Source organism: Ambystoma mexicanum, chromosome 1p, assembly GCF_040938575.1.
Source record: "Ambystoma mexicanum isolate Mex_15411 chromosome 1p, UKY_AmexF1_1, whole genome shotgun sequence".
Taxonomy (NCBI): Eukaryota; Metazoa; Chordata; class Amphibia; order Caudata; family Ambystomatidae; genus Ambystoma; species Ambystoma mexicanum.
The window spans coordinates 98,230,614-98,244,993 of NC_090921.1; the positions used below are offsets into that span (position 1 = coordinate 98,230,614).

Sequence of the window (14,380 nt, forward strand, 5' to 3'; positions counted from 1 at the left end):
TCTCTGGCATGCTTGGACATTGATCTGGTGTCGATTAGGTTGCAATGGATCTGGTTGATGTTCGTAGGTGTGTTTTTTAATTCTTGCTTTGTTTTACGGTTGTTTAGTAGGGATGCTTCTGTGTTGTCCTAGATCAGTTGGCGATCCACAGAGTAAAAGCATGTTAAGGAGCGATTTTCAAGGAAACAACTTCTGGTATAGTTAAACAATGTTGTAGTAGGAGGGGTTTGTCATCCTTTGAAACAATTGGAGGGTGGTGTGATCGGTGGCGCAGGGAAGAAGTAGTGAACAAAAAAACAAACAAAATGTGATAGCAGAATACAAGTCTGGCCATTTGGCTGTGCAAGATTTAATGACGGAGCAAGCATGGTGTAGGATACTGCGAAAAACAAATGCGAGTATTAAATGGGAAAATAAAAGAGGCAATCAGGCTCATACAATATGGCAAAGGTCCCAACTAACACTAATGTAGCAGGTTTCCAAGAATTAAAAACTAACAGCATTGTTACTGCAAGAAAGTGCAAGTGATCCTTCAACAGATGGTTGTGTCAAATGTATTTATTTCAGTAAACCTAAGTAACAAAACAGGGAATTGGAAAGGTGGATGCAGATGGTCCTGCTGCGCCAGAAGAGCCATGAATAATAAGTAGAGGAGACCAGCTCTCAATCAACATTAAAGCGTGGCAGCTCATTGCCAAGGATGACCTTCCGCTCGACTCCTGCTTCCGTAATTGCAGCCAATCGGATCACACCACCACTGGAGCCATCACGTTCCATAGCCAAAGCAACAGCTGAAAGAAAGTTTAAATACTGGAAATTAAAGTCTTTATTTCTATTCCCATCTTTCGTCAATGTCCAAAGAAGCCATTACAATAGATATTTTTTTTGTTGACCAACCGATCGTCTAGAAGCCATTACAATTTATTTTTTTGATGACCAAAGAGAAGGTCTAAGATTATCTTAACATGACTAGGTTGAAAATTACCAGTGGGGCTGCTAGGAGGTCAATTGCTCAAGTTGGGCTTCCTAGGAACTCTATACACAAGTAAGCTCTTTGCATTTCTGCTCAGGAGTGACCAGTGTTAAACCACTAATGTCATACGTGCTTCCATCTGTGTACCCTCACTAATCCAGATGTAAAGGCCAAGGGGAAAGCTTGCTCTTAGTCTGTATTCTTCAGGTGCCCAACAGCACAAGCAGAACGGACGCAAGTGTAGGGTACCAGTTTTTGCTCCTGGCAGTCCTGCACAAGTCTTCCAAGGCTGTCTGTCTCCTATAGCAAGAAACCAATTCTTCCCCCCAATTAATGAACAGAACAGTACTGTGGTACTCTAGTCTTGCCTTACTAGTTCAACCTAAAAATGTTAAGGCCACTCACCCTGGTTTTACTGTACATGCTTTACAACTTGATCGGATATAACATGCAGTTTGGAAAGGTTAGGGAACATGCGGATGTCAAGAACATGGTCAGAATGGCACAGCTTTGAGGTGAAGCATGAACATCTACTCACCGTTCCCAGTAAATGTCAAACACTCTTCTTTGGTCATTCCCTTCTTGTAAAAGGAATCCACAAATCCATATATGTAGGAGCTTCCGGAACCCCCAATGGAGAAAGGCTGACGAACCATCATCCCGCCCATGGGAACACTGTACACCTGTGATCAGACAAGACAACAGCCATTAGCATTGCACACCAATGTATGGCCTAACTGCAGTGGCTCGTTAGGAGACAAGAGTTCAAAAGTAGGATTAGCTTATCACTTTTCTAAGCTGTGTAAACTACTTAAGAATTGCAGACTTTTACCAGCTAGGCTACAAACGGAAAGGTCAGGATTGTTTTTCTTCCCCCTACCATTATCCAATGTTTTCAGCAATCTTATTTTAGCACAGCTGCAAGCATTTCTTGGATAAGCTTCTGTCAATTGCTGACCAGGAAGTGCCCGCTGAGATGGGCGTAAAGTTTGAGATCCATTGTATTGGCATATATGTAAAGAATTCAATATGTAAAGAAACTGTTGCATTCTATAACTTTTTGGTGTAAACATAGCTAATATACCTGCACAGCTAATCACAGTAGTAATCGCATCTACAACGCCATCATTATTGTAAAGCACAGTGCCGTTTTAAAATGGTAGTACTATAAAACTAGGACGTATGATATTGCAATGGTATTTGTAATAGTGTTTGTAATCCACACAATCATAACTGTTAGTAATGTGCATGCTACTACCCAGCTGTAACAAAAAGTCACTTGCCACCTCTTTATATGCACTAGTTGGACTACCACGACTAAGTGGTGCTTTTACTACTAGTATTACTAATACTATTCTTGGGACAGGAAAACCAGAGGAGCAAACCTGGTGAAAAGTAAAAGAAACTGCAACCATCTACTTTGCTACTATATTTAATTTGCAAATGATCACTCAGCTGGTGTCAATTCCTCGTCAGGGATGGACACGCGATTCAGACATATGCTTACAAGCATGCAAAAGACTTCATTTTGAGGCTGAATTAACGCGGACTTAAGAAATCCGATATGTATCAATACCACCTTAACAAGCATGGCCAGCATAAATAAGTATGTTTCAACCATACAGTCCTTTTATTAATGGTTATGGTGTAAAGAAAGATGCAATGGGGAGCAAGAATAGGCAATAAGGATTACAACATAAATATCCACGCTTATAAAACCAGAAGTGGTGCTGAGATGTGTGCAAACCGCTATACTGCGGACTCAAACCTGGAGATTAGAGATCTAACCGGGCTCTCTCCCTCAACTACAAATCATTCCGTTGTTTTTGTAGCATTTGGCAACAATGAAACATACTACATAAAGATAAGTGTGGACACTAGGTAGAATCAGCGAAATGGACAATGTAGAACTGCCGAGCCAGTTTACAAAGGCATTTCAGTGCATTTCCCCAACCACAGGCACAAGGGTCTAGACCTCAAGTCACAGCTTGAGGCAAGGGAGAAACAGTCTGTGGTGCAATCTTCTGGCACATTTAGCAGGACTGCGGAAAGGGGGCAGGAAGGAGCTAAACACATTAAGGTAAAATACACAAACAATTGTGTAAAGACAAAGGTTACAGCTGAACTCCACAGACTACGAGGCTTAAAATACAGAAATTAATATCTTCCTTCAGGGGCCCCAGTGAACATGGTTCTTCCCATCGAGGATCCAAATCATAGTTGCCATTGTAATCTATAACCCTAAAAACAGATCGTACATGACATTCGTTCAGCATTGAGGAGTGCCTGCTGCTCTTACCTGGCCGCCTTTCCTGGAGTCCCAGCCTGCTACGATAATGCCGGCCATAAGATCTTCACGGTACTTGTAGCACATCTCCTTGAAAAGGTTGGCAGCCGTCTTCACCAGTGGAGGCTCGTCCAGCTCAATGCTAACCAGTAAAAGAACAGGACATAGATCACACCACTAAACATTAGAGAAACATCCTCTGCAGCTCATTAAAGCAACAGGTTATCTTCGCAATGACCAACACTCAGCGAAAGGACTGGATAATTTAGGGCATATAGGTGAACATGTTAGTGGCAAGTGCATAGAAGATCCATTTTTATTTGTAAGTGTGCTCGGTACCTGGCGTCTTAATGACATTAATATGATGTTGCATTTTGACTGCTCCCTTACACCGTAACAATAATGTAATCTTTCATTATGGGGGAGAAAAGAAAAAAACCCAGTGAATGCTCATGTTTCCTTTGCCTTCTTTACGTTACAATTTCAACATTTGTCCAAGAATCATTAATCACTTTCACCGGACTCCACAGTTGCACATGTACGTTAGGATAGTGTGGAGAAGCCAATTAAAAACATCATTTTACACATATCACACTGATGGTTAATATATTTTCTACCGAGGTCAAGAGGATTACCCGTGGTAAGTGTAGGATGGAGGGGGTTGCTGCAAATGGAGCACATTATAATCGGATTGTGGGGCTCTTCAGAAGGCATGAGCAATGTTGTTGGGGCCTTATACTGTATATTAAGATCTCAGAATTTATTTCATAGGCTTCAAGTGGCGAAGTGACTTCCTTAATTGCTATTCTCAAATTATTAAATCATGCGGGAATTGGGAGACTCAGATATTAGGTTTTTTGTACAATGGGTACCGTTTATTTTAGCAAAATGCTTTCATTTTATATTAGGGTATTTTGATGATGAAATGGAACCAAATGTTAAATAATTAGATGTATACCGTTTTTGTATGTGCATATCTTGTGTAAAGATGTCTTGTACATCCAAAATCACTATTGGAGAAAAATAAAACGAATACAAAAAATACACCACCAGATTGTCTGGAATCATGTTTCGTGCTCCAGATGAAGTTTAAACTCTCTGGAGAGATGGGCGAGGGAGAATCCCCATTTCAAAGGACATATCAAAGATAAATTGTCTCACTGTCCGAATTGAAGGTGACTCCTAGTATTCCTTGCTCAAGTGAGGCATTGCACACAGCACCAGAAATGTAGGTTTCCTCATTGTGGGCTGGGCTTCATCTAGGGTGAAAGCTGCGCCCAGTGTTCAATCTATAACCATTCTTCTTTTAGTTCCATTGGCCATTTCGTCTGGTCTAGGTCACTTTGCAAGGAGTTGCTTTTTACTGTAGTCCCTGTGACCAAAGCATGTGTATCATAACAGACACAAAGTTCGTAATGACTCCCTCAAGCAGCAGGGTTTAAACAAATTGTAAATCCCGATGATGCCAAGAAGTATGGACGGGCAGAAATATAACCTTTTAAGTCTGAATGAGATCTTACTCCATCTATTCACTCCAGCAATCCAAGCACCCATTGGAAGAGAACATTTAGGGTATTGCGGCGAAGAACAAACTTTATCTGCGATAAAAATATTACACGCACAACATGGAGGTATTCCTGTAGGTCCTCTATAGTGTCCACAATAAGCCTGCCACCAATTACCATTATTTTTCTTCCACACTTGCTTTATATACTACTGATCATATAAAATACAGGCATGTTTAGGTCACCTTTGTAGCAAAGATTATAGCCTTGAATAAAAAAGGGACAATGCATTCTAGAAATGCAAATGAGTTTCATGTACTATATACAGCAATTCATAACATTGCAACAAAACGTGGTGCCAAGTTTCAATCTAACCCCAAACCCCCTTCGTCTTACTTTGTTGATGTGGACCAAAGGCAGGCTACTTTCTCTCCCAACAATATGGTAATTGGTAAGAAAATAATTTCCAAACAAGATGTTGGGAAGGAGGGGGAGGCGGTTGTACTCTTTTATGCAACCCGAGGTCCCCTGCTTCCGTTTCAATACCCGACTGGTCTTGTGGTGCGAGGAACTCCTACTACCAACACAACCATGTTTTAGTACATGGTCCTATGGTAGCCCATATGGCTCCTAGGACAGGAGAGCCTTTTAGCAGGCACCCCAAATTTCTCAAGAGGGTGATTTTATAATCCTACATAGGTTTTTTTACTAGGATGGCGGCTACTGTAATTTAGATTATGTCACGCGCTATGTGCAGCCAATTGTACTGCATTAGTAGCCTAATGTGCCTTTTTGCAGTTATTTTGGCCCCAATGTATTTTTGAAGCCCTGCTCTGTCATTTTGCTTTTGTGCCAGTCATTCCCTGCCTGGGGAAAGCCACGGGACGCAGACTTTCCAGATAAATAGGTATGAGCTGCAGGGTGCTCTGCTGCAGTTCACCTGTGGAATCCAAGTTGGTAAGTAACTGCATCAGCAATGGCTTGAGTGTCTGCGGCAGATCCAGAGCGACAGCAGTAGATCCGATCATGAATTGGTGTCAGTTTGTCCGTTACTCGGTTTGCAATGTAGGCTCTGTTTAAAATAAAAAAATCATGACATTACAATAATGAAGAGGTTTACACAAATTGGTTAAAAAGACAGATTGCAACAAACATTCTTGTGCAGGAATACAGCAGGGAATGTTAAACTGGGATCCAACTAGCTCTGGATTTGTAGCCTAGGGGGCAAATTATTCGGACACCAAAAGCTACAAGGAGCTACTTTTGAGTCTGCCCAGGCAAACCAGTGCCATACAAACCTGGGTCATTAACGATGCATGTTTGGGAGCGTATACAGGGGACCTTTAGGAGACATCTAGAAGACACTTAAAGCATACTAGGTTGCACTTCACCGGGAGGCTGGATATGCAGAACACTATGTAGTACACCCTCACCACCCCCAAAGGCAGCTGGTGACAGACATTCCCAAGTGCAAATGGGCCAATTTTTCCTCCTCTAACCTCGCACTTCCTGTGGCGTCCCCCAGGTCTCTATCCTACCGCCTTGGCTCTTCAACATCTACATGGCCCCTCATTTCCAGTGTTACACAGCAGACGACTCGCTTTCAAGATGCCCTCCACCTCCTTCTCCCTCGTACCCGACTGCTATTCAATCGTGATGCTCTACCAATGATCTCCTCTCCTCTCCCCTCCCCTCCCCTCCCCTCCCCTCCTCCCCCTCATCCCCCAATCGCAGACCTTGCCAAGAAGTCCAATTTTCAGTTGCACCTCCGCAGGGGCATGCTCCCTTTTCTCACCTTGCCCCAGAAGACCAGTGTGACCAGGGCCCTGGTCCTCTCTAGGCTGGACTACTGCAACAGCCTCTTACTCAACCTGCCCCTTTCCACCGTTCTCGGCCTTCAATTAATCCAGAATAGCACTGCAAGATTTATCCTTGGCCTCAAGCCCAGGTACTGCATCTCCCCCAGCCCTAAAATCTCTCCACTATCTCCCGGTGAATGCAAGGATCAAATTCAAGACCCGTTGCATCATCCACAAGGCTGTCTGGGGCTGGGACATCTTTACATCCAGCTCTCCCTCCCCAAATGCCCCCGCCACAGTCCTTCAGGCTTCTGGAACTCTGAAAGTGAAATGCTTCTCCAAGCGGAGAATAGGAGGTAGAACCCTTTTTTCGGCTGCCTCCTCCCTCTGGAACAGCCCCTCCTCAACTCGAGCCTCCTCTTCCTATTAGACTGGGGCCTGGTCCCTTCACAGTCATACAAGGACTAGGCCACCCCCCTACAAGTCCCCCCCCCCAACCATCCTTTGCCAGCACTTGCCCTCAGGCACCCTTCCCCAGATTAGCCCAACTGGTCCCCCCACCCGCACCCCTCCACTCCACTCATCTAGCATTTTTCTCATTGCTACACCAAACATCATGGGTAAAAGTTAAAGCTCCCAACTAGCCCAGCACATCCATTTCTTACACCCCAGGAATGGATTCACACAAATTTTGTTGGGCAGCCCAAAATGTGCAATCAAGATAAAGTACAACTTAATTAAAACAATGTCCCCAATAATCACCAGAGACCAAAAACGCACAACTTCTCCTGCAAATGCATTTACAGTCCATTTAACAAGTGACCAACAGCTTCCTTCAATATTGCACTGCTGAACTCTGCACAATGCAGAACGACTGGACTATGGATGGACCAAAGAATTCACAATGCACTGCTGAACTCCTCACAATGCAGAATGCAACCTATACAAGTACCAGCTTTACAAGAATGTGGAATAGCAGTACACAGTCACAATGATACAGTCACAGACAATTCTGAGCTCCTTACCCGGTTGTGGTCCGAGAGTCTGCACCGATGACAACTCCTCCATCAAATTCTACAGCCATAATTGTGGTCTAAAAGGGAAGACAGAGTAATGTCATGTTTTCAAGGTGTATATATAAATACGCAAATACATTCCTTACAATAGTCCTTAAAGAAATGAAACGTAGGGGAAGGGGTAATATCTACCGAGATCTATGGCGCACCATGAAATTACAGGTCATTAAAACAGGGGTCACCATGTTTTAAGCTACTAGACAGCCATACGGAGAGAGATGTGTTTTTTTTTTTTTTTTTTTTAACCTATCACTTGCCACCTTAATTCTACACCTTGAGACAGCACACCATGTTGTACTCCAAGTCAATCATTAGCCAATGACTAGTGGTGAATTCCAATTTTGCGCCCCAATTAAATTCCAAATCAGAGTCTCCAATATCTAAGCTCATTCGTCAAGTACAACAAGAAATATAGAACTTTGCTATTGTAACACCTAGTCTACTTTCGCCCCTCTACAGATAAGATTTCCCTCTTCCTCCTCCCCGCTCTTCTCACTAGACAAACAGTTCTGCTGCAGGTTACTCCATCTTCTGAACTCCGCTTGTTGCAACAAACGTTCATCTCTTTAGATTCTTTTGGGCTCGTTGCAAGCTGTAACACTATACTTAAGAAAACAGTCCAAATAATCAGCTCTTTTTCTGACATACATAATAGTCTCCAATGGTTTAGGTTTTCACTTATACATTTTCCAGCTCCTTTCTTTCTGGTGTCATCTTCATGCTACCGACAGCCATTCCGCTCATAAACGTTGGATGCGTTCCCACACATTACTTAAGTCGTATTTTCCCCTCTGTGCTTCTACATATTCCTGTCCTCGCCTCTTCCCACAAGAGCCAAGTCCACTTAATCTTTCGTTACACCTCTACTCGCAATCTTGTTGTTACATTTTTGAGGCCTCAAAGGTCGCACTTGCGCGGCGACGACAACGATGATACTAGCTAGTAGTAGCTTGCAAACTATTTCTACCATTGTTAACATCCGTCCTTACTTTTCATACTCCTATGATGTTTATTCTAACTTTTATTCTAATCAGGACTACTGCTCCTCTTTGCTTCCTCCCCCTGCTACCATTTGCCTCTCCAGCCGATTTTTACTCTGCTATTAGTTCATTCGTATGTCTCACTAAGTTCCCACATATACACATTTCTATGCAGGCTCCTTCTTCTGCTTTGCTTTGCTCCTGCTTTCTTCCCCCCCACTCTGGCCATCTTCTATGGGCTCTCCCACTCCTTCATCTGAAGCCAGAAACCTTGGAGTCATATTGTACTCCTCTTTCCTTCCTCCCCCTACATCAAGGACTTCAACTCCACCTCCTCAAACTGAATTTTTCCCTTTCCTCAATTTCCCCCAGAAGCTCAATGTCTCTAGGCTAGACTACTCCAATAGCGGTTTCCTTATTCTACCCTCTTCTTCTCTACCAATCCTCCAGAATAGAGCTGCAAAATTCATCCTTGGCCTCAAGTCCAGGGACTGCATCTCTGCAGCCTTATAATCTCCCCACTGGCTCCCAGTTGCTGCAAGGATCAAATTCAAATCCCTCTGCATCAGCCATCAAGCTGTCTGGGGCCGGGGACCACGCTATCTAGAACTTTATCTCAATAAAAACTCTCCCTTCAGATCTTTACATTCCTCCGGTGCCAACTCTAGCGCTTCATTGAACAGCTCGGTTGTGGACAATCTCTTTCCTCAGCAGCCTCCCATCGATGAACAGCTTCCCCCTTCCTGTTGAGCCGGATCTCTTTAAATTCCAGAAGCTCCTCAAGATCTTCCTTTTTTACCTCCCCCTTCCTCTGCTAAACTCCACAGTTGCTGAGATTTGTGACCAGGCCCCTTATGTTTCCTCCCGGGTCCTGGCCTGCCACACCCAATCGCCGTCAGCCTCCGTCCACTCCCAGAACTTGCCTTGGCATCCACTGGTCTATGCCACCACAGGTCTGCACTTATTTATTGGCAGCTGACCACTCTCACCTAGTCGGCTGCTTACTACCTAGAACTTCCCCTTGGTACAGCTAGCACGTACCCACCCACACCCTCATCAGGCCTAGTAGGTTCAACTCCATCGTTCATTGTTATATTTGCTTCTCATTCCCATGTTCCCTCTCTGTAGCCCTGTGTGCGCTTTGAAACACAGTATGTATAAGCGCCTTACAAACGCACAATAAATAAAATAAATGTATTCAGTCTTGCACGTCGATGTGATAATGTATGAATCTGTCTTATGTCCTGTTCAGGACAAGAATTGACAAAGTGAACAGTTTTGGCTTGTAGATAGCCATTTGTCAGGCACTGCCATCATATGCCCAGATAATAGTACCATTTTCCAACTGTTGCCATTGTATTGACAGCGAAGAATGTGGTAAGCCATGTATTACTATCACACCTTAAGAAAACACAGCGGGGGTGTGAAACACATTTTATAATATTGTCACAAGCTTCTTACTAAAACAATAAAAGATGGCCATGCTTATGGCAAAGTTATCCATTTCAGATACATCCTTTTGCGCACAAAAAAGCCACGGTATAGCAGGAGGCCATGTGTGGCTTTACCTTAAGAGCGGAGGTTTATTTCAATTAGACCAGGTCTGGGAAGCTTCTCCCTCAGCATTGGGTGCACTCATCTCTACATTTGCTACAAGAGGGGGGATTTATGAGGACCATAGTTGGAGGTAGCATTAGTGTCAAGAGGAATTAAGTGATGCAAAGACTTGAGGAATGTTAAGGGTTCATGGTGGTTCTGTATAATTAAATACCCAGCAGGGCGCGGGGGAGGCATGGTTGGCAACCTCCCACCCAATGAGGAGGCTCAGAACGGGGTCTTTACCACACGTTCCTTTCAGCGTCTCCGCAGTGGGAGGCCGCCATGTTCCCTCGCCGGCAATCAGGTAAGTGTGCTCCCATGCATCTCCATCCGCCCAGCACCCCACTTACCTTATGTTTCCTTCTTATTCGCCAGCACCGGGAACAGCAGTGTTCCTGGCACATCTCCCTACTGCCGAATGACCGCAATGGACAGAGAAGGGACCACCTGTAGTTCCCTTCTCAACGATCCATGGCAGCCTTTTTTTGAAGTTTGAGTTGAGAAACCATTAACACGCCGTTTCTCAACTCAGAAAAAATACACCATTAGTAACCCAGACGCAATATAACAGCATACTAATAGCAATATAACCCCCTGAGGGGCGGCCTTACCAGTGAGTTAATGCCTTGGGAAACACATTAAAGCTCTTGCTTCGCTCGGACTTCTAACTGCTGTACTGGGGCATTACCTCAACGATAATGCCTCCCTTCTTTAGGCCATATTGCTTATTTATGCATCTGGTTCACTCCAAATCATTTCATTATGCACAGCTAGGAGAGCCAGAGTAAAGAACCTCGAATATATGAGCATAGCTGACCCAGGCCCACAATGAATGTAACAAAGGTTTGAGCATTTTATCAATGCAGATGCATTGCCAAATGATGATTGGTTAAAGAGTAGTGCAGCATATTATACTCTAATTGCAGTTCTGATGCCAAAGCGGTCTTGGCATTTGTTCGAGTGCAAATGAGAAATATTGTCATTCGGTCTGACCAGAAAGTTGAACTTTTGTTCATTTGTCTATTACGTATGTGTAAGTTCACTGTCCTAAGCATATGTTTGATGGCAATACTTTTGTGCATTTTTATGAGAGTCCTTGCTGTCCAATCGAATGTAAGAAACCTAGATTGTGGAGATGCAAACGAGAAGTAGAATTTATGAGACAGACAACATTTTCCCCAATCGAAACTCATTTAGATTTATTTGTAAGCCACCACAGCGAGGGGGGGAGGCATAATGATGCCAACAAAGACATACAATACAAAAGAGCCAATATCACAAATCAGAAGCAAACACCGAAATGCAGATAATCTAATTTAGCTCCGATAATTGCCCTTGCGATTGTTGCTCGATTGCCTTCAGTTGCACCAACAGTTTGGGGTAGTAGGAAGTTGACAACACCAGAAAGCTAACATGACCCTTTATGCTAAGTTCTTGGTCAATCACCATGCCTAAGGTCTTCACCTTCTGCAGGGTGGGAACACCACATCTGGCTATGCAGATGTCACGGAAATCCCTAGCTTCTTCAGGTGTGCCACTGTGCCCACCATCATAATCTTCGGTTTTCCCGTCATTCAAGGCCAACCCATTCTCCATCATCCATGTCTGGATTATGGAATACACTTGTTGATCGCCTCAACAGTCCCCAGAATGATTACCTGACAGGAGGGATTAGGCACCGAGTGTCATCAGCATAGTTCATAAAAAGAATCCCCCTGTAACTCACTAACTTAAAGAGTGGAGCTGTAAACAAAATTAAATAATGCAGGGCACAGGCATGATATTTTGTGGACGGTTTATGCAAATTATTCTTAACTCAATAGTTCATACATTTTCATGGGCACGTGACCACTGTTGCATAATCTTAGGCAGGCGCAAAAGCCTACATCGGCCAAACACTGAAAAATAAAGATGGGTTGCATGGCAAAGATCTTCGGCACAGTAGATTAAAGTCCATCTACCCGTCTGGACAGTCAATTGTGTCTAAGTTTCATTATTTCCCCATAATATGGCATGGATGTTTTGTTCCCATTTTTTGTTTTTAAATTGGGGGCTGGTGGCGTTTCAGCGATTAAAAGGTTTTACCTGGTTTCTAGACTAAAGCTTCCTTGATGACTTTTCCAAGTGTTAGAAATTAGGACAATAAGGGGAGACTTCTTATATTTAAGCCTGTTTTGGAGCGGTCTTCGATATCACAACAATTAGGTCCGTAGAGTCCAAATCAGTCTGATAGTTATAGACGTTAGATAGAATAATTCACTGTGTGCACATTAGTGAGTTACACTTTCCACAAAGTTAATATGATTTTTTTCTCAACTCATAGTAAGCTGCAAACATTTGTCTTTATTTTTATTTATAATATAAGGTGGCGGGAATTCTCGTGGGGAGCATAGCCAGTATGGCGTAATAAACAATCTTACGGCTCCTGTGCCACCTTCAGAGAAATATCAACTGTAAAGGGCTGGCAAGAATAGGAAAGTGGGCATTCTAGACGCACGCCTTGCTCATAGACCACCACTGGCTCAAGGTGACTTTGAAGACCTGTAGCACATTGCTGGGACAAGGGCCCATGGGCATAGCAGCCCGGACAGACGTACACCAACTAAAGATAAAAATCAGACTTGTTTTCAGGCAGAGCATCAGAAAAATGGAAAGGGCAAAATTCAAACAAGATTTTTTAGTCAAAGTTTAAACAACCTCAGGGAAGCTCAAGACCTTCCGGGGCAAACCGCTGCAATCGGGAAACACCCTTTCAGAACTAAGGAGAGCTTAGCTTTAGGGTTTAGCAAGAGACAGTCATTGGATCATCACCCACTTGGTTGGAAGCCACACCTAGTGATGAAGAATGATAAATCAGACTTTTTCCAAAGAGACGTTAATGCCCCACGCACACGGTGTGAAATATAATTATTTTCCCTATGGGCAGCTAGTGCATGGATTTTCTGGCAAAGGAGATGGTCAGTTTTATGCATGTGACAGACAATGTGAACTGCATTATTCTGGACCACCTGAAGCAGATTCCCTTGAAGGAGGCTGGAGCAATAGTCCAAGCGACAGCCAATAACGGAACGAGCCGCAAGAGCCAATAATGGAACAAGCCATAGTAGCACATCTGTTCTTGCTGAGGAAGGGACGAATCAAGGCTAGGCACCTCAGGTAGTAGGAGGAACAAAAAAAGTGTCCAACAGGAGCCTTCATACTCAATTCCGGATCCAAGATGACACCCAGGATCTTAACCTCGGTAGAGATTTCAGAGAACAGTCTGCTACCTTAAAAGACTGGAATGCAAGATCTAACCCAAGTTTTGATTAGTGCCTAGCACCATGATCTCCATTTTAGAGTTGTTCAAAGACATCCCGTTGTATAGCATCCATCTGTGAATGAGGTCATAGGCAGTATTGATGGTTAAAGTATCAGCTGCATGGTCACCAGCGAAGAAAGAAACACCAAGTGTCCCCTGTGGCATCCCACAGGGGAGCACAAAACCCTCTGCAGTCGCCTTCTCACTGTGCACCCTAGCCATCCGATCAGAAAGGGAAAAAACCCAGACAGGGGCTTCCTGACAAATTGGGTAGATCTTCCTGAGTTTCGGTGTTGCTTCCACTGGTCGAGGCGTCTGATGCAGAGAGTTCAGAAGTTCCTAACTTTTTTTTTTAAATATATTTTATTGAGTTCTTCAACAAACAGTTCACAAGCCAAGAGACAAGATCATAAAAATAAACAAAAGACAAAACTTGCGCATTTGAAAGTTAAATCAATAATTAAGTATGGTCAGAATCCGACGAGTCCCCTTTTTAGCCGGCTTCATGTGTTCCCAGTGCACGTTTCCGCCTACTGGTAGAAGCTACCTGGAGTCGCGCTCCTCCCACTTGCCCCAGATTTTGGAAGCTTTGGTGTGTCATCCCGTGCCTTGTAGAGTCTATGTTCCAACATTGCACAAGTGTCCATGTTGTCTGCCCACTGATCCAATGTCGGGAGTCTGGAGCTCCCCATTTCTGTGCGATGTTGCGTTTCATCAGTCCTGCAGCTGTTGCCGGGAGCAGTCCCTCCCATTTATTTGCAATATTTTCATCAGGCGTACCCAACAACAACATTTTGGGGTCTAGTGCGATGCTTCAACCTAGTGCTTTGGAAAGCTCCCCACAGAATTCACCCCAGAAA

The 14,380-nt window shown here is 43.7% G+C and overlaps 1 protein-coding gene across 1 annotated transcript in view; it reads right to left on the reverse strand.

Moving 5' to 3' along the window:
* Positions 1-543: 543 nt before the first annotated feature.
* LOC138566626 (proteasome subunit beta type-6-like) overlaps positions 544-14,380 on the reverse strand; it is a 51,020-nt gene continuing 37,183 nt past the window's right edge. Inside the window, exons 2-6 of the mRNA XM_069644168.1 lie at positions 7,590-7,657; positions 5,706-5,837; positions 3,273-3,402; positions 1,512-1,656; positions 544-791 (exon numbers count right to left, since the gene is read on the reverse strand). Coding sequence (XP_069500269.1) covers positions 664-791; positions 1,512-1,656; positions 3,273-3,402; positions 5,706-5,837; positions 7,590-7,657 — 603 coding nt within the window. The 3' untranslated portion in view covers positions 544-663. The remainder of the gene's footprint in view (positions 792-1,511; positions 1,657-3,272; positions 3,403-5,705; positions 5,838-7,589; positions 7,658-14,380) is intronic.